General features: G+C 44.0%; 1 protein-coding gene across 4 annotated transcripts in view; it reads left to right on the forward strand.

Moving 5' to 3' along the window:
- Positions 1 to 20,434, forward strand: part of GTF2IRD1 (GTF2I repeat domain containing 1) — a 561,920-nt gene that overhangs the window by 338,915 nt on the left and 202,571 nt on the right. For all 4 annotated transcript variants that reach the window (XM_069226907.1, XM_069226904.1, XM_069226906.1 and 1 more), the window contains exon 18: positions 17,411 to 17,594. In XM_069226907.1, coding sequence (XP_069083008.1) covers positions 17,411 to 17,594 — 184 coding nt within the window. The remainder of the gene's footprint in view (positions 1 to 17,410; positions 17,595 to 20,434) is intronic.

Here is a 20,434-nt window from a genome sequence, read left to right on the forward strand (position 1 = left end):
AGTGAACTCTAGGCTAACTGATCACAAGAAGCTTGGAAGGGAAGCTGATTTGTGGGTACGCACTATGGTGCCCCAAAGAGTCCAGGGGCATGATCCCAAGAAAAGGGACAAGCCGGCACCGGGGAAAGGAAGGGAGCAACAGGTCTCAAATATAAAACTCCTTAGGGCCCCAAATGTATGAAAAGGGAAAAGAGTCCTGAGCATATAATAAGTATGGAATTGGCATCCCAGGGGAAATAAATCATTTGGGAGGGGCACATGCTTTGACTGCCTATGGACAGGGCACAAAAAGGGAGATTCCTCATGCCCTTACAGGACGATTAGCACTGGTGGGCACTGCATAGGTGTGACTACTATAGCTTTGGGGGGTGATTATCCAGAGGAAGACTTAGTAACCCTTTGCTGGGAGGTGGACCCAGAAGGTTGGCTGGTGAACTCTGCGAGTTCTAAGTAGTGCCTCCATAGGGTCACAATGAATGAGATCCCTGTTACTGCTCTGCAGTTCAGATCAGTATCTGCCAGGACAGACCCGTAGGTAACACAGGCCCATGGCAATCTGTCCTCCCTATAGCCATGGTATCCTTAAAATGGGAGAGGGTACTTGCCCTGGGTAGGGTAATTGTCAGTCCCCACATGCCCATAGACTGTGTCCTTGGCAGTGAGCTCTCACATACAAGAAAAGAGTTGAGAGGGGTGGCTGTCCAGGGCTCCTGAAAAACACTGATTTCTGATGGTGCTGTCCCTGAGAGCAAGGTACAGGGCATTGGAGAAGAGTGAGGGGAAGGTGGTTGATGCCACCCACAGTGAGAAGACCAGAGGGCAAAGGGTTATTTGATCTGACAGGAGAGGATTTCAAGGCTGGCACTTGTGAGGCCACTTCTGGCCTAGAGGTGCCGCCCACACTGTCACAGTAACAGGAGACAGTGGACAGTGGGAGGAGGGTGTCTACATCCTGAAGTTGTAGCCCCATCCCTCTGAGAACCCTAAGATACTGCAGGAGCAAGTGGGTGACTTCCTGCGAGCCCAGGGTTGGAAATTAAGCCTACCCCAGGTACCAGATTAAAACATCCACGTCAGTGGTGGCTAGGGGGACTGCTTTCTGACGCTGACAGCTGTCAGTGGCTTTTGTTGGTAGCTTGCCTTTTGGGTAGTGTGCTCCTCACTTGGAAAAAGAAGCCTGACCCAGGAGACAGGATGAGCTACATAACCTTGTTGGCCATGATGCTCCTATTCACTTGCTGGGAGGCCTCTGTGGTAGGCTGGGTCATAATCCGAGGCGCCTGTTACCACTCTGGCAGACGGAGTGGTACATTGGCGGTTTGGCTTGAGCCAAACTGCCAATGTCATAATTTGGGAAAAGGTACTGCCAGCCTGTTGGCAGTACCTTTTCCCAAATTACCGCCGTCCGCCAGGGTCATAATGACCCCCTTAATCTAATTTAAACCTCTCTGCTCTGAGCCACTGCTACTAGAGGTTGAGTTCAGGTTTAAATTACTGAATCTTTTCACTGAACCTAACAAGATAGTGACTTTATTACTTGTGATGGACAGCAATGACCCAACTAATAAACTAATTTTTCACATTCATATATGTGTGCTGTTTGAGGGGGGTGGCTAGCCAGCTAACATAGTGGCCACATAGTTGCAGAGCTTCAAGCAATTCTGCAAATTCTACTATATATTGCCTGTCTGGATGTGCTGTTCACCCAACTATTCCTCCCACGGCCTGGTGCTGCTGGGAACCTGGTGGTGGTCAATTTTGGAGGGCCCCTCAGTGACAGTCTCTTGCTGTGGCGTCGGTCCTTTGCTCGCTTTTGGGCGTCAGTCATTTTGGTGTCCCTCTGGATTGTTGCACATGTGCCCATAATTACTTGGTGCATGGAATGCCTCTGTTGAGTGACAGTGGATCTACCTTTGTCCCTACACAGGGTATTTTGCAGGAAAATTAGGGCAGATTGAAAAGTACTGGCCACTTCTGCAGACCCTCCAGCCCCAAGCCACAGAGCACTCAAAATGAATACAAGACCTGACTGACCGAATTCAACACCTGGAAGGCAGGGCCGAGGATGTTGATGGTGGAGTCCTTCGATATAATCTGCATGTAGTTGGCCTTTGGACGGCTTGAAGGACCAGAACTCTACCATGTTTAGTGAGATATGCATGTCTCCGGAAAGAGGTGTCCCCTCAGGCCTGTCCCCCTTCTTCACAGTGGAGACAGCCTATATGGTTCCTGCCAGACGCCTCCCACCAGGAGCTGCCCCTCACCCTACAGTCTCATGTATTCTCAAATTTTTAGACAGAGACACTCTCCTACAAGCAGCAAGGAAGACCGGCCAGTTTCAAGTGGCCAGTGCACGTGTTATGATATTCCATGATTACAGGTTAGCTATGCAGCACTCTTCCTTCACGCAGGTTTTGGAGAAACTAAGATACATCAACCTTAAATATGCCTTTCTTTTTCCTTCCAAGCTATTCATCATTGCTGATCAGTGGTCATTCGTTTTTTTGCGAAGCTGGAACAGGCTTGGGACTGGATAGAACAGTTTGAGGCTAAGGGGGATTATCCTGTGTGCTCACCGGCTGCGCCACACTAAGAGACTGTTGCCTCTGCAACACCACTCCAGGATCGTGGGCCACCAGACACTCAAAAAATACTAGAGGAGCCCTTGTTGTGACTGCCTGAATTACAGGGGCCTGCGGCTCTCCAAGGTGCAATCTACGTCATCTTCCAATGAGTTCCCTATCGAGGATAGAGAGAACTTATATGTTCTCTGGCTCTCCCAATTACCTCACAGACAGCAGATGACTTGATATAAGGATTTGATAGCGCTATCGCCACCTGCTGCAATGGTTGACTCCCCAGCTTACTTACACTTTTTCTCTGGGGCCTACTTGCCTATGGTCTATCTGTGCGTGCCCTTGAACGGAGCTGTGGTCTGGCCCTGCTGGGCCCTGAATTGTTTTGTATGTGTTAATTTTACAGGTCTACACTGCTATAGCACAATACTGGGTCGTTCCCCCTCTGTTTTCTTACTCCTTTCTCAGGTGCTTCCTCTGCAAACGTGGGTAATGCGGCACTTTGGAGCCTTAGGGGGTGATTCTAATCCTGGCGGGCGGCGGAGGCCGCCCGCCAGAATTCCACCCCCATAATACCGCTCCGCGGTCAGAAGACCGCGGAGGGTATTATGAGTTTTTCCCTGGGCTGGCGGGCGGTCTCCAAAAGACCGCCCGCCAGCCCAGGGAAAAACTCCCTTCCCACGAGGATGCCGGCTCGTAATCGAGCCGGCGGAGTGGGAAGGTGCGACGGGTGCAGTAGCACCCGTCGCGTATTTCAGTGTCTGCAAGGCAGACACTGAAATACCTTGCGGGGCCCTCTTACGGGGGCCCCTGCCGTGCCCATGCCATAGGCATGGGCACGGCAGGGGCCCCCAGGGGCCCCGCGACCCCCCCTACCGCCATCCTGTTCATGGCGGCTTTCCCGCCATGAACAGGATGGCGGTAGGGGGGGTCAGAATCCCCCATGGCGGCGCAGCAAGCTGCGCCGCCATGGGGGATTCTGAGGGCAGCGGTAAACCGGCGGGAGACCGCCGGTTTACCCTTTCTGACCGCGGCCAAAGCGCCGCGGTCAGAATGCCCTGCGGGGCACCGCCGGCCTGTCGGCGGTGCTCCCGCCGACCCTCGCCCCGGCGGTCGAAGACCGCCGGGGTTAGAATCAGGGCCTTAGTGTTTCATGGACAGGCAGTTGGTTGGTCTGTTGTAATGGGGGTTGGTTGGGGGTTTGTATACACATTGGGGGTATACACACTTTGCATCTCATAACTTTATTACACAGCCAGTGGCCTGTGTCTGGTCATGGGGAAGGATCACTCCCTGGCAGACCTTCTTTGGCCTGGCCCATTTCGGGGCCCAACACATTTCATACAGCGCAGCTGATGACACAGTGCAGGATGAATTCCTGGAACATTCAAGCCCTCAAAACATTAACTAAATGCAACAGGGTTTGTTTAACTTTGTAGCAATGAAAGACGCAGGTTTTGTTTCTTGAAGATAAATACCTTGTTTACTCTAAGAAGCTTGAACTACAGCGCTTAAGGCATGACCAGGTACATGACTATCCACTCTGCTTATTCTTGGGGTGCTCTAATTTGGAACTCCACTGGGGACCCTTTTGTGTTAGATGCAGTGCATGTAGTTCTTCTTCGAGATCTATTAGATGGTGCTCACTTGGTATTGGGTAGTGTTTATGCCCCAAACATGGATCACAGGAAATGCTGGGCCACCTTAACTAGGAAGTTACCTGACTGGTAGTCCTTCTCTTGGATCCTGGGTGGGGATTTTAATAGCGTTTCAGACACAGCCTTAGATAGATCTGATCCGCTGCTTACCCAGGCACCCCCGGTGGTAAATGTAAGGGAACTGGGTCACTGGTTGTATATTTGGTTGCCGGCTGACATTTGGTGCACTAGATCCCCGGGAAGGCAAGAACACTTCACACACTCATAATATATTCACTAGGCTTGATCGAATTGTCAGCACTGCTGGATTACAAACTGTTTCCATCTGCAGAATACAGGCCCTAAACGGTTTCCAACCATAACCCAGTTGAAGTTGTGTTGCAGTGGGGACAGATTGTCTTGCCTATCCCGACTTGGCGCACGCAAAGCACAATGCTAGAGGAACCACTCCCTTTTGACATATTGTGGAAACTCTATCTGATAATGAAGGTACTGCTTCTTCCTCGCTTGTCGAATAGGAAGCCTTTAAAATCTCCATCAGGAGGGCTATTTCTCAAGTACAATGATGGGAGCTCATAGATGTTGCTAGATTCCCTAAAGGGTATTGAAACCAAAATGTGTAGTTGAGAAACATGCATGGTTGTCCCCGGGAATCGCTTCTAGATCTTAAACGACAAAATGCACACTACATGGAAAAATTACACTGTCTCTACAATGGGTCTTGTATAGCAAGGACCTTCAATTAAGGAGATTAAGATGATATGTTAGCTTATATGATTAAACGCCCAAATCTCCCCAACAAGTTAACCTCCATCAGGGAAGGCCAAGTGGAAATAAATGAGGCCTTTATTTCAGTATTGCCATGGTCTGTATTAGGTGTCTCCAACCAGTTGATTGTGAGATACTGGTAACTCCCAGACACCCTCAGAGTAGCTTGAGGCCCTGATTTCAGTTTTAAATAAGCACAGGGTTACATTTTTCTTTTAAAGTTCAGGGAAGGCTGTGTTTATTTTGCATTATTATCATCAGGTTGCAAACAGCAGAGCCTGATAATGAGCAGTGCTCAGTCAAATTTAGACCCAGGCTGCAGCTGTGGCACAGAGATGAAAAACGGAAGCATTTAGGTATTTAACTTTTAAATAAAAGGCATTGTCAACTCAATACTGGAGGCCGTGAAGAAAATGATGTTAAAATGTAAAGTTACCTTAATGATTAGGTTCACTCTTCATTTTAATTTTCTACCATTTCAAAGTGTCACATTTACAAACAGCAGACCACTTGCTCCCACTTGTGCCATTTATATAACCAAAAAATACAAAATGTTTTTTAAATGGGAGAAAATTAAAGAGCAGAAAAATGCCCCACATTTTTAAAATTTTTGCAGAACATTTTCTGCACTTTAAATTACCCCCAAGTACAAAAATGATTGTATGTTTGTGTTATACATGTAACAGTGCCACATATGGTGAAATGTATGTCCTGTACCACAAGTACATACAATACAGGCTCACAGTCACCCATACACATATATACCATTCATAATCACACATGTTCATACATCCCTTAAAGACCACCTTCTCACTGACACACATGCAGCCCTGTCATACTGCCCCTAGTCAAAGTATTTTGTTCAAACCATAGTATCTGAGTCTATGGACATTAGCTTCAAGTCAATGAAAGTGGCTGTGTGGGTGTCTGGTAACAATGCATGAGTTGTTTAGCCATCAGTAGCTTACTATGATTTACATTGATCAGACATATCTCTCACTACAGAAAAGGTTAAAGACCCCTGGGTCTGTATAAAAAGGCTCTTAATCCATCACCTGAAGAACTTGGTACCTTTCTAAGTCAACTACAGGTCCCTTGTCTTACCCCTAAAATGCAAACTGCCATGGACATACTGATTACTGAGCAGGAATTCAGAGATGTACTACGTGGGTTAGCGATGAGGAACCCCACCCCTGGGTAGATATGGGATATCACACAGCTATCACCCAAGCTAGTGGCACTGTTGGATAGAATATACAATGAAGGCTGCTTGCCTCCCATGACCAGTGAAGCCCTGGTCACCTCTTTTCCAAAGCCTGAGTGCATCCCCCTTCATATGATGACAAATCGCCCACCAGCCTTTCTTAGCTCTGAATACAAAATTCTTAGCAAAATATAAGCCTCTACAATACTCCCGAACCTGGTCCATATATTAACCAGTGTTGGTTTATCCCAGGACGCAGCACCTCTCTTGATACATGACTGCTATTCCTACTTCTTGACTATGCTGCCAGACACTGTCCCATTTGCGCTTTCTTGGCCTTGACTTATAAAAGACATTTGACTCCCTCAACTCAGAGCTCAATAAGGTAAATATGAGTTTGGTAGGTGTATCACTAACTGCGTTAGGATGCTATATGCACAACCTACAGCTCAAGTCAAAACAAGTTGCAGTATTTCACCGTCTTTCACTATCCATAGAGGCACACAGCAGGGATGCCCCGTCTCTCACCCCAGTTCTTAGTGCTTCCAATTGAACCTCTGTCGGTGCAGTGTGGCTTCACAGGTGAGGCCGCCAAGGGTATTCCGATGTCTGGGTCAATACAGGTAGGATCATTTTATATGGGTGGGATATTCCGATGTCTCGGACAATACAGGTAGTAGCGTTTTACACTGATGAACTGTTGATTTATATTAGGAATGTCTCTGTCGACGAGTGAGCTCGAAGGGGTCCTGGTGGAATTTCATCAAATTTCAGGGCTTAAAATCAACTGGGGCAAGTTATGTGTTTTCCCTTTTTGGCCTTGTACCTCTCCAAAGGCTTCTCAAACATGGTCCGAGTGCCTTACGCTTTGCTCTGGACTGCCTTAAATATATTGGTGTGTGGATTTATCACTCTAAAGTAGATGACGTAGAGGGCATTTCTGGAGCTGTGCTACAGCAGCAGGAGCCAAGATGGTTATGGTGCCCAGGATCCTCTATTATTTTGTCAATCTCCCCGTAGTTTTGCAGAGATCTTTTTTCAGGGGGTTTAATTAGCTTCCAGCACAACTGCAATGGGGTGGGAGTAGAAGGAGAATGTTGTTGTCTGTGCTTCACTTACTACGGAGGTTGGATGAGTGGGAGTCCCAGATTTTGAGAAACATTATGTTGGTGCTCAATCACAGTGGCCTGCTTGGTGGTTTGTGAACCTCTCCCATGCTGAAACAGCGCTCACCCCTCAAGGCGCAGATTTCTTCTGGGATGCTTTATGTCCCTTTATTCCCTAACTTGCACCATAAGTTTGATCCAGTTTGGTGACCGTGGCAGTTTCATGATTTAAGTATGGTCTACATCTGACCTGGCAGCATTTACCATATGTCCCAGCCCTACCCTTGGTGGCCTACCTCTTCGTACCGACTGCCTCTCCTTCGCAGTTCTGCCCCACTGGTCTAGCAAAAACATTACGTTAGTTAGGAAAGTGTTTAGGGGTAGGGACCTGATGTCCTTTCAGGATTCCCTGGACCAATGTGCTACTCATAATGGGCAATTTATGAGTGGAGTGGTGCAGAGTAGAGTAGAGTGGCGTAGAGTGCAGTGGCTTACAGTAGATTGTTTCAGTGTAAAGTGAAGTGGCGTAGAGTGGAGTGGTGCAGGGTAGAGTGCAGTTGCGTAGAGTGGCATAGAATGCAATGGCGTAGAGTCAAGTGGTGTACAGTGCAGTGGTGCAGAGTAGATTAAAATAGTGTACAGTGGATTAACGTAGAGTGTAGGGGCATCTGCAACATTGAGTGTTACAGAGTAAAGTGCATTGGTGTTAGGAGTATTGGCATAGAGAGCAGTGGTGTAGGGTGCAGTGTCGCAGAGTGGTGTAGAGTGGAGTTGTGCAGAATAGATTGGTGTGGCCTAGACTGGAGTGATGTACAGTGCAGTGGCAAAGAGTGCAGTGATGTAGATTGGCGAAGTTTGCATTGCCGTACAGTAGAGGGGTACAGAGAAGAGAGGCACAGCATGAAGTGGCATAGAGTGGAGTGGTGCAGAGTAGAGTGCAGTGGTGTGGAGTGGAGTGGCATAGAGTAGAAGTTTCATGGTGTGGTAGCATACTGCCATTACAGACAACCACATTTTCAATTGAAATGACCATTACTTTTGCACAGACTAGTAAAGCTATACAGTGCACGGATGAAAATGTATGGAAATTGAATCACCCAGTGTAATGTTTTGACCATATTAAAGTATTTGTTTTCAACACACTTAAGAAAGAACAAAAAATGTGCTTCATTTGTGTTCCTAATTCTGATATATTCTGTGGTTCCCAACCTTTTGACTTCTGTGGACCCCCACTTTATCATTAATGGAACTCAGGGACCCCCACTGAATCATCATTGGAATCCGGGGACCCCCACTGAGTCATTACTGGAGGCAGGAGACCTAATTTTTCAATATTTGTTAATATTTTTTAATTTTGTAAGCAGTCGCGGCCCCTCAGGGGTCCCCGGACCACAAGTTGGGAACCACTGATCTACACAGTTCATTTAAATGTTGTTGCGAGCTAGAAGAAAGCTCTTTCTTACCCCAGTTTCCAGCAAGATAGTCACATAAATTCTCTCACTTTGAAGTCAGAGAAAGAAAAGTAAACAAGCGCCCTCGGAACCCAGCGCCTGACATTTTACCTTGCTTACGTGTAGTCTTATCCAAATTCCAATACACTTCCCACATGGCAAATCCCCCTACAGATTGTGGGCATCCTGTCTGTTTCAGCGCATTTTTAGGCCCATGACATGATATTCACCCTGAGTGATTTTGGATACTTCCTCTTCTGAGTCCACTGTTATTTTCCTCTAGTATTTAGCCTTCAAACCAGTTTTAATCTGCTCTTCTGTAATACTATGTATTCTCTTTCCCCCTTGCGTTCAGCCACTCATCCAATGCTGTTTAACCTCTTCGTAATCCACTTGCCTGTTCTGAAATTTGTTAATTAGTGCCCTCCCTTCTTGCTTCTCAGTCCCTTAACCTTCCGCGTCATTGACCCGAATCTTATATTCATTCATAGTATCAAAGTCTTTCAACATCAACATCGTGCCATACTTCCATTAAGATGTCCAGGAGTGCACTACATTTTGTTCAGTACTGCTTTTCCTATGCAGCTCAATTTGACTTACAAATATTTTTTCATATGCCCTCTATCCTAGTGTCTGTAAACATGTTTTTGTCAGTGTTGTGAACATTTCCCAATTCAATGCCAGAGAGATGAGAATAGCAACAACCTTGAAGGCATCGGAAAGACAGCGCCATACCTAAGCTGCTACCGCAGATACCACAGATATCTCTTGTCAGGAGGAAATTGAAGGACTTAAAAATAGTAACCATTCTTTAGTTACTCCAGTGGTCAGGCCTGTCACTTGTGTTAGTAGGCCCAGGTAAAAAAAAACATTTGCAATGCATTGTGAGAGTTAGAGCTATTGGCGTTGTAAATGACAATGTCCTTTACCTATGTGTTTTGGTTTGGAGTATAGTGGATGTACCCCAGGTACCACAGCATCCCTCCCAGGCCTGTTGCTGCAGGTGAGAGGACACAACTAGGCTGCCATCTTGGGAGTGTTTATTGCCTCATTCCTACAGACTGGCTGTGATACCCTAGAAATGCAACCCTTTCTAATGTGTTTACTTAAACGTTTCCAGCACCAAATAAGGCACAAGGAGGCACCTTCGTGGCATTTAACCCGGAGAATGAGGGGGGCATCAAAAGACTTAGCAGCAAAGAAAAGGGGACAGCCATCTATTTCTGTGTTAAACCTTTAAAGGAATTATTCCTCTACATTGGCATTACCAGCCTAACTTTTAAAAACATTGACTGTATAAAAAGAGAATAACAGAAGAGGCAGCTCAATTGAACAGGAGGCTTCAAATGTGTGCAGATCGGGGAAACAGAGCTTCAGTGGTAGATGGGCCGACAGGATAGGTTCCAGAGGTTCGACATCTGTGACCTTGGGTCAGTGTTTTAAATGGAAATACAGAAGGCTGGTACTCCATATTCATTTAAAGCTCTGACTTGGGTTAATAGTCTCATGACAGCCCTTGGTTCAGGACTGGACTCTGTAGAACAGATACATTTACCTGAATCTCCTGGTCCTTGACGGTGCCTTTTCGGTGCATACATTTATGCACTGGCTAATGGTTTTGAATTTTGAATTATCTCTGTTGGGGTGGCCTCTCAAAATTTGAAGTCTTGACCTTGCCATCTGGACCACTCAGAGTAGAGTGGGAAGCCTGGGTTTTGGACAATAGTGTTTTTTGCCTAGACCAGTAGTGCCAAGTGAGGCTCCTACAGTGCTAGTTCATTGCCTTTTTTTCAGGCTATGAAAAGGATTCAAATGTATGTTGTTCTTGGGAATCCAAGGTAGGCCCAGAACAATGTCAGAGTTCCTTGATACCCACATAAGATAAATTACGTAAAAATAATGTGTGTGGAATTTATTTACACAGTGGTTACCCTTCATGGATCCTGCCTTTTTAGTCCTTCAATGGACATGCGTGTTCTATAATGACATGTAATAAAATGTGTTAATAACCTCAATGTATACCTTTAATATGTATATAGCACATAAGAACAGCAACATAAAAATGAAATAAAAAAGCTGCTGTGCAGTGCACTGCTTCCTGTGTCACATTGTGTCCTATGAATAGGCCACTCTGTCAGCTCGTGAGGTCACAACGTCTCTCCTCTCTGAGCAAGGAGAATGACGACAGAGGCCCAAAGCAAGCATTTCCAGCAAGTAGAAAAATCCAGTGTTCAAAATATTTGAAAAGAAAGTACTTTAGGTCCATACGGATTTTGTAGTGAAAAGTTGCTTTGCAGCCAGAGCTGCAGATGACTGTTTCAGAACACAAAAACATGAACTAGCAAATTAGGCCAAACTTGTGTGTACAGAAGCAAACAACGACTGACCACAAATCACCGGCTTCATTTTAAATGGCAAGTTAGAATTACAGAAGCGAAACAGTAACATAAATAGTCACAGGGAGGAGGAGGCACTGGTTCTCGAGTTACATTCTACACATGTATGTGTGTTTTTTTCCAGACACAAGGACCCACATTCACTAAGAAAACATACAGTCTTAACGTTACTGCTATGTTAAGGGAAAAATGTTCAATTCTGATTTTGGAATTCTCAAAGAATTCCAGAAGTAATCCTTGAAGCCTGCAACAGTCACAATTTTTCAGAAGTACTCACAATCGTAAGCAGCTACACATACGTAACTGCTCATGGAAAACAATTTCAAATGAGAAAAACATGATTACTAAGACATTTATCTTTTCTAACTCTTTCCCCCATTTTCCACTGGGAAAATGTTTTTCCCAGTGGAGAAGCCACATCTCCTCCAACTCCACAAATCTTAGGGATGTTCCCCTCATTCTGTGACTGAAAAATTATTTACTCCTGTCTGTAACAACAATAAGTCTCCAAACTTTTCCAGGCTGAGAATGTTTGTGAGTAGTTACCAATTCATACTTTTGTCAGTTTGCACAAACTCTATGACATCCCCACCTTGGAATGCACACTCCACACCCATGAGAGCAGATTTACTCCAACCTAATGTTACATAATACAGGTGTTATATTAAGTGTGTGTAAATTGAGTTACAAGCCTAAGTTCATATTCCACTTTTGTATATCAAGCCATTTACACAAGTAAGTTGAACCTAAACATGAAAATGACTGTGAGTCAGACAATGAGTGATATGAGGCACATAAGCCCAACTTCCTGCTTCCCGAGAAATTATTTGACAAGTAAATCTCATGGTGCCCAATTAGGTGCTGCGAAAGGTTTGCATTTAAAATATACCTGCAATCCAGGATGTGGACCTTGATCCAGCCAAGAGTGGCTACTGTCCATGTCACTGTCATGGCACTGGATACCGCAGTGGTGGTGCCTTGTGTTATATCATGCTGATGCTTGGTCCCCTTTCCAGTTTTGACACAGTTTGGTTGTGTGGCACAGCCGTAAATGAGAAATCACACAGGCCTTTTCCAGCTGGCAAGCAACACTGTGTATTTTGTAATATTGAATACAATATTCTGAGATATGGTAAGGCACATTTAGCTCCATTATTTTTATGCTTGTCTGTGCGATTACAGGTTTGGACAAACCATGTGAGAATTAATTTGGCCAGCCATTCAATGGACGTTCTGTTGGGACAGCTGGACCAGGGAGCGGTGACGTTTTCAGCTCCCCAGGCAAAATAGAATTGTGCCAATGGTGCAGTCCCCATATAGGTTTTAAGGTCAATTGGCAATAATTTCACCTAATCACCATGTGACTCCATAAGGCACCTTCCTTACACCACAGGGCCTGGTTAGATCATATACCTTCTGATGGGGATCTTGTGTATCCCCCAAATGCAACAATATAAAGCATACAGCATTAGTGTATTTCTGGTGTGTAGTCCTAGAACACACACTGAGAATAAGCTAAAACAGTCATGTCCCTCTCAGGCAGTGACTCAGCTCTGACCTCTCTTGAAGTCAAAGAAGAAGTCCAGAAATAGTCTGGTCATGTGAAAGGAATATGTGTGTGTACTGAAGATGCAGTGAACCGCTGCTCTGAAACAGATCAATGTTGTTGTAATGCTGAGAGCAGATGTGTACAGGTCTGTGAAGCATAAATAGCCACAAATTCTAGTGCCTCACAAGTCATAAATACGAATCATATATTACTTTAAAGAAAATATGAACTCCTGTGTTGAAAACCTAGACTGCATTTTGTATACATAGTGCAGTCATAAAGATGCATTCCTCTTCATAATCCCATCACACAACTAATACAATAACAATAATAATAAAATTATAACAATAATTTATGTAGCCCACATTAAGCAAGCAGTGTCTCCTCTTGGTGCATGTTAGTATGAGGAAGGGCCACTGGGGCAGTTCTGTGACTCTGGCATATTCTACAGAGAGGCAGATCCTTTGCAGAGGTCACCTGGTCACTTTTTAGTTGCTGACTCGTTTGGTCATGCGTAAATCTAGTACTAATAAGGAGAAATCTTTGTTCAGACCATATTGATGTGTGTTAAATAACAAAATATTAAAATAATGTTGCCATTGAGCATTAAGCAGCATAATTTGTACTTTCTAGCCACATAATTCAGGCACCTCTGCCACATTCTTTTACCCGCCATTTACTGCATAATTCCAGTGGCTCTGATAATAGGTGATCTGAAGAGAAGACACAGATGCACAGCTCATGAGGCAGGCAAATACACGTGTTGAAGCTTCAATTACCATGTAAATCATTACAGAAGGTAGGTGATCAGTCATGTATGTGGAATCGTCCCACCAGAAGCGTGATTTTACTACCTCATTCCCTGGGTAGCTTCTCCTGTTTCTAGCTGACATACAAAATCCTGAGGAACAACATGGCATCACACACAAAGCCATGACAAGGCATGACTCCAAGACAAGGAAAGACCCAATAGACAGACACAAGATAAAACATGTATATTATCTTCCCACCATTTGTTTTGCACTTTTGCCTTCTATATGGCATCATCTGAAGCTGTGGCACCCCTGCCCTTAGGTTCTGAAAGTTCTCCCTAACTGGGATAGTAGTGGACTGTGCTCAGTGTGTTAGTTTAGTGACAGCCCTTCTCTTCCATGCATTGATGGTGTGAGATATCATTCAAAGGCTCAGGTGATATTACCCTGGATGATGAAAGGCCAAGCTAGCCTCTCTGGAAATCAAACATTTAATCCTCGTAGATCTTTGCTGAGGACACATTAGGCCCATGAGCTACCTTGGCCCATATACAGGCTACCTCCACTTAAATGCCGGGACCTCAATTTTCAAATAGTTGTAATGTGAACAAAATGTGTGATGCAGTTATGTAAAAAACCCACTTGATGTACACTATATCAATTGTCTAGTGTCTTTCCACCATGGCCCTGTGGAAGCCATATTATAACAACCTATCAATGTTGTGCCAGCAAAAAATATGGACTCATCATCACATTTATTTGTAATCTTTCTTTGTTGTCTTATACAAAAAAAGACTTAAGTCACAACGACACATTTGGGTTACATAAGTACAAGCAGTTGCTGGTCCTGGTGGCCACAGCTTGTGAAACAACAGTTTTCCTGTTTAAAATATCTCCCTGCCCATGGAGTCTTTACTGTTACTGTCCAGGAATGACTGAGTTGTAGTTCTTGAGATGGGTACTCATATATATTCCTATAGACATGGGGAGGCGTGGTGAAGCACTGAGAGGAACACCAGTAGAAGCAGGAGTGACCAAAAGGGCCACTTGTTAGGGTCTGAAAGATATTTTCTTGATATTGATTTTCCATGTACTTGGTAACCTTAGCAACTAGAAATAATGCATAGAGGTTACAGTGGAGTGGTTGCATAAAGCCTGGGGTTGGAAACGAGGAGAGCAGGTTAAACATTACTGGACTGTGACAGACGATGCCTGGATCATTATACAAAGAAGTCCAGAGGGTGAAGGGGAAGCGCTATGCACCTGTGACAGCGACTGTGGGGGTTATTTGAGGTGGGGCCTCTTTGAACAAGGATAAGTGCTATTCGAGCGCTGTTTTAGACAGCGCTTCCAGAAGTGGCATCTACAAGGTTGAAGTAGCTGTGAGGGGACTGTCAAAGCCATGACACCAGTGAATTCTGAGCAGAGGAAGTGATGGAGTTTGCTCCATTTTTGTGCCATATGATACGCTGCTCCTCTCACTGTGGCCCCCTTATGTTCGCTTCTTTGCGCTACAGGTTTAGGAAAATGGCTGCCTCTACCAACTGAACTCCATTTGAAGAGGCCCAAGTTACATCCAAAGGCTAGATGTTTTTTACTATCAAGCTTGAGGCCGTGAAGTGCTTGGGTCTGTAGTCACGACTCCTATTCCACCATTTTTGAGACAACACCTTTTGCCATCTTTTTGCCTAGAACTAACGTGTGCTTGGTTGGTGCCCCTCTGGAGGTTATCAAGAGCACGTGCTATTGCCTAGTGTTAAGCTCTACTCAAGTCATTTGGTTAATGCACCCACTGCAGAGGTCTTGACAGAACCAGAATATCACAGATTACAATCCTGACATAGCTTTTTCACTTCTTCATCTCTGCAAGGTCAGTGCAAATGAATTACAGCAATTTTTTTAAGAATGGCACCTGCTTTGCAGAGCTATGAAATGGCAGAACCTGTATTACCAAGCGCTATATATAAAAAAAAGTTATTGCCAGACTGCCCCAACATGCACCAGACAAAGAACCCTATGGGAGAGGATGTGGCATAAGGGCCAACTTTGAGGCTGAGGAACACGGTTCGAGTCTCTGTGCCAGCTCAACATCCTGTGAGTCTGGGCAAATCATTTACCCTTGCTACCAAAAATGAATGTGTTCTTGTGTAATGTAACCGGTGCTCATGTAAAGCGCTCACTATATAAAACTGGAAATAAATAAAAAATAAATAAATAAAGCACTCCAATACCTTTGTGTTGGGTTTGCGCTGCCCCCCAGACATCGCAAAGAAACAGAAAGATGCCTGAAAACAAGGAAGAGACAACACACCGCCATGAGCGCAAAGCAGCAAGGCAAAAGAAAAAATTGTGCGCCACACTGAGGTACATGCCTGATAGTGCAATAATCCATGTAACAGGGTCAGTCTCCAAGGTTTTAACAAAACAGCCTCAAGGTGGGACAAATGTAAAACATTTACCAACAACATTAAGGAATTTTTAAAAGGTAGACCCAGGAACGAATGAAAGTGATGGGTGTGAGATGGGCGTGGTTAAAGCCCAGAGAATAGATTACAACTTGCGCGCTGCTATGCTCGACCTAAAAACGATGGAATGGGTGCAGGTAAAAATACTAAGTGCGGGACCCACTCTTTTTTATGTGTTCATGTGTGGTGCCAAAAGAATATCCATACAGAACAATAAATCACGTGCCACGTGTGGAAAGTAAGAAATATCATCCAAGAAAAGAAAACAGGCAATCATAGTTTATACAAGCATGTATCGCCATCTAGTGGCTTTTCTGTTAGCTGCTGTGTTATTAATAAAAAAAATAACAGGCTTTGTTGTGGTCTGGCTTGACAATGTAGCTGTTGCCAGTCAAGTCAATTCAATTCAGTCTTTATTCATTCATACATTCATAATCATAAAAGACAAAATACTTAACAATAAAATATTTACAATTCTCAAAACAAATCTCCACACCTGCCGCCAGTCATTTATGTGAGCATCCCTAGGGGCTTTGGCTCCACCCACCTGTTGAGAGGCAGGAGTACATGTTTTGATTGGTCAAAAGATGTGTGCTTCCACAAAAAAAGCTTGCCCTCCACGTCGGAGTTATCATTTTATTTACCCAGTTGCCTAGGCTTGGACCTTTTAGAGGCATACACATGACATTGGAATGCCATAAATGTCTTAGATAACTAGATAATTGATGTTGTTTTTCTTTGGCAGCAGCAAAGATGGGAGGAGGGCAGTCATTAACTTGCTTGGATTTTTAGGTTTGGCTTGACAGTGCAACTGTCACATTTCCTTTTAACCTATATTGTGTTTTTTACTTCTACACAAATACCTATCTATATCCATGCTGTTTACTTGTAGTGCTTCTCTTTACTATACAACATTCTTAAAGCCAGACCTATTGATATTGCCAATGCTTGTTTTTAAAATTATTAAAAGAGTGCTTTAGGGTGGGGTCTAGAGCATAATCCCCTCTCCAACTCCCGTTTTGACAGCCCTGCAAGTGGTTAATATACAGCAGAAATTAAGAACTTTGAGAAAGCAGAAAAGTTGAGTGAGACTGTGGTATTGAATGTTATGAGAAAATCTTTTGGAGAAAGTGAATCAGAGAGGTTGCGACTGAAGCCGATAAAAGACAATGAAACCAAGAGCAATATAAAAGAGGTTATACTTGTGAAAAAAGACTGAAAAATCAACAGTGTGGGATTCTGTATTTAAAAAGACCTGAAAAAGAGATGAAAACTCATCTAATATCAAACTCTTTTGAGATTTTGAGCTTCTAATAAATGTGCAATTTGCTGTTAGACTTTATAAAAAATAAAGTCCAAGCATTTGACTTGTGATCAAGTCATTTTTTCATTCTTAGCACGTCAAATGCCATTTCTTAGGGGCGGGGCAGAATTAGGTTGGAATTTCGCAGGATTTTGCTTCATTAGCTTCTCTTTGCATTCTAGCGAAAGCCATAGGCCTATCCGAGCCGGTCAGAGTGCCATATTCAAAGTTCCTGATGTATCCAGAAGATTTGTTTGTCTTGGGCTTGCCTCCAGGAGTGACATTTCGACGACCTAACAGTTTTGGCATTGTGAAACTGAGAAGGATCCTGGATGCTAGCAGCAACATCCAGTTTGTCATTAAAAGGTAAGCTTAAGAAGATATTCTTATACGGCTGTGACTATGTATTTTTGAGGATCAGTTGCTAATCGTGAGAATGCATCTATAAGTGCATTTAGCAACTTTGTGAAAGATTAGGTTGAGGCAGATGCAGCAACTTCCAAGAAATGCAAAAATCCTAACATGGAGCGACAGTTAAATCCAAGCTGTTGAAAATGCAGAAAGACAGTCCTTCAGTAGCCTAAAGGATGTGGCGGTCTGTCTGAGACATTTGACGAGGAGCATTATAAGACGGCACCTTACTCACCACAAATATGATGGGAGCATGCTTTCATTTACGGCCAGAGTGCATAGTGTAATCCAAAATGTAATTTTATCATACTTGTATTATCAGTGCCGCATGCAACCAAAACCTGCACTAACCTATTGATGCATCCTCCTCGTGTTGCTATTCACAGCATTTCTTGTTGAAATGTTTTCTCATTCGGTAAATACACGAAGTAAAGATAACATGTACCCCTGCCTCTTTAGTTGCACCTTACCCTCCCGGCTGATATTCTCTTCTCGTAGAAAGCATTTTAGCACATCTCTTAACATTGCATACTTTATTTTATTTACATTTTTCGATACATAGGTTCTAAACATATATATATATATATATATATATATATATATATATATATATATATATGTATATATATATATGTATATATAAACTAAAAGCCAGAATGGAAAGCTAACATATTGGGAAATAGGGCCAGAAAGGTCTTTCTCAAAGCTGCTCAACAAGAATGTAGTGTTTATTACGTCACATGAATCAAGATAGTTTTCCCAAAATGCCATGAAATGATCTTCCTTATTCTTTGCTTTTATTGTAAGCTGCTCAATCATCGCCGACCTTTCACATATCTGTGAGCCATCCTTCCACAAATCATTTTTGCCAGGTTGGATTTTCACAGGTCGGGCACTGGTGATTTAAGTTCCGACCAGTGTGCATACATCAACAACGTCCTCCTACTGGTGTGCATAGTTCCTATTTGTTTTTTATAAAACCCTGAAGATTATTGTCAGAGATTCTTCTTCAGTACATGACTTGAGATAAGATTGTGTTTTTTTTCCAAAATTGTACATTAATTGCTAGACTGTCCTTGCACTTTATTTTGGGGCTCTGAGCGGAATCTCTTTACTAGCTTGAATATATTCAATGTGTTTTGAGCCATATAGCCCTTAAAACCATCATATCAGTATATGTGACGGATTCTCGACAGAAGGCTAATATCAACAAAGCAATACCTACACAATCAAACCATGCTTCCCAGATGACCAAAAGTACACTGTATCTGTTGTATCAACACAATTCTTTTGCACTTAGAGCCAGTTCCTTAAACATGAAAATAATAGCTTTCATTTCTACTTCTGGGATTCCTTAAGTAATGGTCTCCATGAACTGTCATAGCTAATTATTGCATAAAGTAAGAAAAATGTTATTTGCTTTCCTCATTAACCACTGCATGTGACGTGGCTAAATCCTTTACAACAGCTTTCCCACCTAAATACTTTTGCCAGTAAGCGAGGTTGAGAATTCACAATTTAGTTATAAGGAAAATGCACCAGTGATATTTCATCATTACTTATCCTTCTAGTCTTATCAATTATGTTCCCCTTTCTTGATAATCAACCGATTTGTGATGCTGATGAGAACGATACAATACATTGTGGTGAAGTATTCAGTTTTGACAAATTAAATACCATAGCATACATAGGCTGAGGTTTACCAATTCATGGTACTGTCGTTCTGATGCTGCATGGAAGATTGCTTCAAAGATGTTTGATCTGCTCTACTCTATTAAGGTACCTGTGAAGTCATGTTTTTTTGTATCTCCTCACTTAGGAAAAACTGTGAGAAAAGGTGCTTATGCTTCCCATACCATATGCATGTGACTGAAATTAGAAACACAAACATTGGATTTCCTAAAGACAGTAAAACTTAAAACATTTGAAGGGAACATTGTTTAAACGATGATGCCATTGAAGGCACACCAGCAGAATACCAAACTAGGGGGGTCATTACAACATTGGCGGGCAGCTACCGCCAAGCTGTAACCGCCATGCGGCCGCCAATGCGGCTGCACTCCCGCGGTGCCCATTACAACATCCCCGCTGGGCCGGCGGGCGCAAACCTAGTTTACGCCCGCCGGCCCAGCGGGGATGCGGCCGCAACATAGGAACCGGCTCCTAATGGAGCCGGCAGTGTTGCGGCCGTGCGACAGGTGCAGTTGCACCCGTCGCGCTTTTCACTGTCTGCTATGCAGACAGTGAAAAGCTGCACGGGGCCCTGTTAGGGGGCCCCTGCACTGCCCATGCCAGTGGCATGGGCAGTGCAGGGGCCCCAGGACTCCCCTTACTGCCAGCCTCTTCCTGGCGGTGCAAACCGCCAGAAACAGGCTGGCGGATTATCACCGCCGGGGCTAAAACGGCGGGAAACCGCCGGCCCCGGCGGTGCGACCGCAGCTCTACCGCCACTGTCATAATATGGCTCTCTGTACCGCCATCCTGTTGGCGGTACGGACGCCACTTGGGTCGTAATGACCCCCTATATCTTCTGCTAATATTTTGCATTCTGGAACATCCAAAAGAATATTATAACTTAGTGTGATATACCACATCATACAATTATATTAGATAACACAACCACACCGAGAATCTGGGCAGGAAAGAAGATTTTGTTGTCCCATGTATTTATGTATATAGTAGTTCAATAGCTCAAACCTAAAAGGCAGCAGAGTGCTGTACATGGTCAAAACCAAGCAACAAATTCAACAAGGAATAGGAGAGGAAGCTAAGTTGCCGCTGGTAATTGCATTGTT

The sequence above is a fragment of the Pleurodeles waltl genome, chromosome 3_2 (genome assembly GCF_031143425.1).
Source record: "Pleurodeles waltl isolate 20211129_DDA chromosome 3_2, aPleWal1.hap1.20221129, whole genome shotgun sequence".
In the NCBI taxonomy this organism is placed as follows: domain Eukaryota; kingdom Metazoa; phylum Chordata; class Amphibia; order Caudata; family Salamandridae; genus Pleurodeles; species Pleurodeles waltl.